Source organism: Austrofundulus limnaeus, unplaced genomic scaffold (genome assembly GCF_001266775.1).
Source record: "Austrofundulus limnaeus strain Quisiro unplaced genomic scaffold, Austrofundulus_limnaeus-1.0 Scaffold1675, whole genome shotgun sequence".
NCBI classification, from domain to species: Eukaryota; Metazoa; Chordata; class Actinopteri; order Cyprinodontiformes; family Rivulidae; genus Austrofundulus; species Austrofundulus limnaeus.
Window position 1 is genome coordinate 13418 of NW_013954077.1, and position 2346 is coordinate 15763.

General features: G+C 33.5%; 1 protein-coding gene across 1 annotated transcript in view; it reads right to left on the minus strand.

The window, feature by feature from the left end:
- LOC106536081 (C-type lectin domain family 12 member B) overlaps window positions 1–1256 on the minus strand; it is a 7768-nt gene extending 6512 nt beyond the window's left edge. Inside the window, exon 1 of the mRNA XM_014033253.1 lies at window positions 1175–1256. Within this exon, the coding sequence (XP_013888707.1) occupies window positions 1175–1235 (61 nt within the window). The 5' untranslated portion in view covers window positions 1236–1256. The remainder of the gene's footprint in view (window positions 1–1174) is intronic.
- Window positions 1257–2346: the final 1090 nt, after the last annotated feature.

Here is a 2346-nt window from a genome sequence, read left to right on the forward strand (position 1 = left end):
TTTTTTTAAATGTTGACATTTTTAACATTAAATTGAACAAACCTGTAAAAAATGTCCTTTGCTCTGTAAAAGAGGTTAAAGGTTGAGATCATGAACTAATACAGATTTTAATTTCTGTTTAAATTTTAAAAGCTTTTCTTTAACCAGAGTCTCAGTAAATGTCTGTCCTCCATGAAGCTGAAACTGAACATGGGGTTTGACATGTTTGACGATGAGGAGTCTGTTCCACCTTCAGAGAATCACTTCTTTCTTTCAGCTCTGACACTGAGTACGTTTGTTGCATCAGCAGGCGCCACAAAAAAAGGAGAAATCCATGTTCCAGGACATGAGTCATTTCAGAGTTTCATAACGGTGCAATGCTCCTTTAGACTGAATACACTCACATGACCCTCAGCCAGGAAATCCTCTYACACTTATTTATTTATAATCTGTCTCAGTTTGTCTCATATTCCAGCACAACTTTATTCTTCTGGTTATTAGTGGGAAACAACGCAGGGTGTAGTTGGAACAGAACGTTAAAGATTAAAACAACAGGATGTCCTGATAAAKTGAAKTTATAACATGTTAGAATATTTTATTTTGGAGGACCATTAATACATCCACACTGATGGCAGAAATCAGTTCAGAGATTATCAGTAGGTTAACAGTTTGGTTGATTTGTTTACAGATTATTTTATATATAACATTGAGTAAAATAATCATTTCTGTTTTATTCTATAAGYTACTGATGTTTCTTCTAGAATAAAAATCTTGACATCTAAAACATTTATTCGCAGAGCACAACAGAAAAGTGTAACCCTTCTTTTGCTCACTCAAAATTAATATWTTTATCTCTTTATAAAATGTGAGAAGTTATTTATTTATTCCGGTTATCTTTGATTTACTTCCTGCTCTGTTTTTATCATCCAGCTGACCTCAGCACTTTTAGCTTCAGGTGATCACCTCATCARTAACTCATTAGGTGGACACTGGAGATGCCGAGTTCAGAAACAGCAGTGTTTCTTTGTTTTGTTTTTTCCCGTAGAGCAAATAATCTAAATTTGATTGGTTTAATAATAAAAACAAACATTGTTTTGATGAAGCTTTTTGCCCAAACATAATACAAAGAACAATGATTCAGTCCCAGAACAAACCTTTCAATAATCCCAAAAAGTGAAATAAAAATATTACTCACCTGGATTAGCCACAGCATTTGTTTTAAAAGTCACAGTTGCATAATTCAGTTCCTCATCCATGTTTCATAGATTTATCATCAGTAATAATGTCTTTAATGTTTTCTGAAAGGCAGAAAGTCAAAGCGACAGAAGCGAACGAGACGACTGAGAGCAGAAACTGAGTGATTTCAAGACGTGAGGTTCTTCTTTTCAGCTGAATGTTGTAAGACTGGCAGAGTTCAGTTTGACCTTTAGCTCTGCTGAAACCATCAACTCTGAACATAGAGGCAGGTGGAGGAGACGTTTCATTCTTGACTCAGAATAAAACCTTTAGGTTGCAGCATCTCGTGAAGCTGCCACTCACTGGATCACAGGACTCAGGATGTCACCAGCTGCAGTTTAAATGATCACTTCCAACAAAACTATATTAAGAACATAAAATAACAAAACTGCTGTACGCACAAGTCAAAAAGTGGTGTTGATACATGTGAAATGGGATATTTAACAATAAGTGTTTATTTTCACTATATTTTATTTAAACTATAAACATCACATCCTGTCTCTAAACTTCCTTCTTCTCTGGTGGCAAAATTTATGCAAAACCATGAACTGTGATCAGATTATWTTCAGGTATTTTTACATTTTCCTCTCAGCCTCTCGACACAGAAYACCAGTTTTAACCTCAGCACCAAGTTCCAAGTTTAGGACAAAATTAATGATTCCACTCTGGGTTTTAAAGCAGAACTCCAGCTGAAAACGGTAAGACTTGTTTTATTTTATTATTATTTCCTTCAGCTTCATCACTTTAATAAAGTCAGACAGACTTTAATTCCTTCTTGTTGTTAAAAACATTTTTATTTCTCAGCCTCTTGTAAAATAAAAGCTATAAGAAACTTATATTGACCTGTTTTGCAACTTAAACAGTTGCATGTTTGTCTTTCTGCTGCTCCAGGTTAATAAAACCARACATGCAAATAYGAGTAATAAAATAAAATTCTAGCTCTGTCAGAGTCTCTAGTCTCAGTGTCTCACCACACTTCTGTCTTTTAATTTATTAAGGCTTACATTCAATTCAGTTCTATTCAAAAATACTTTATTGGTCCCAAAGGGAAATTACAATAAAAAAATAAATAAATAAATAAATAAATTAATTAATAAAAAAGCTAACTAAAAATCTCATATTATATTTCTA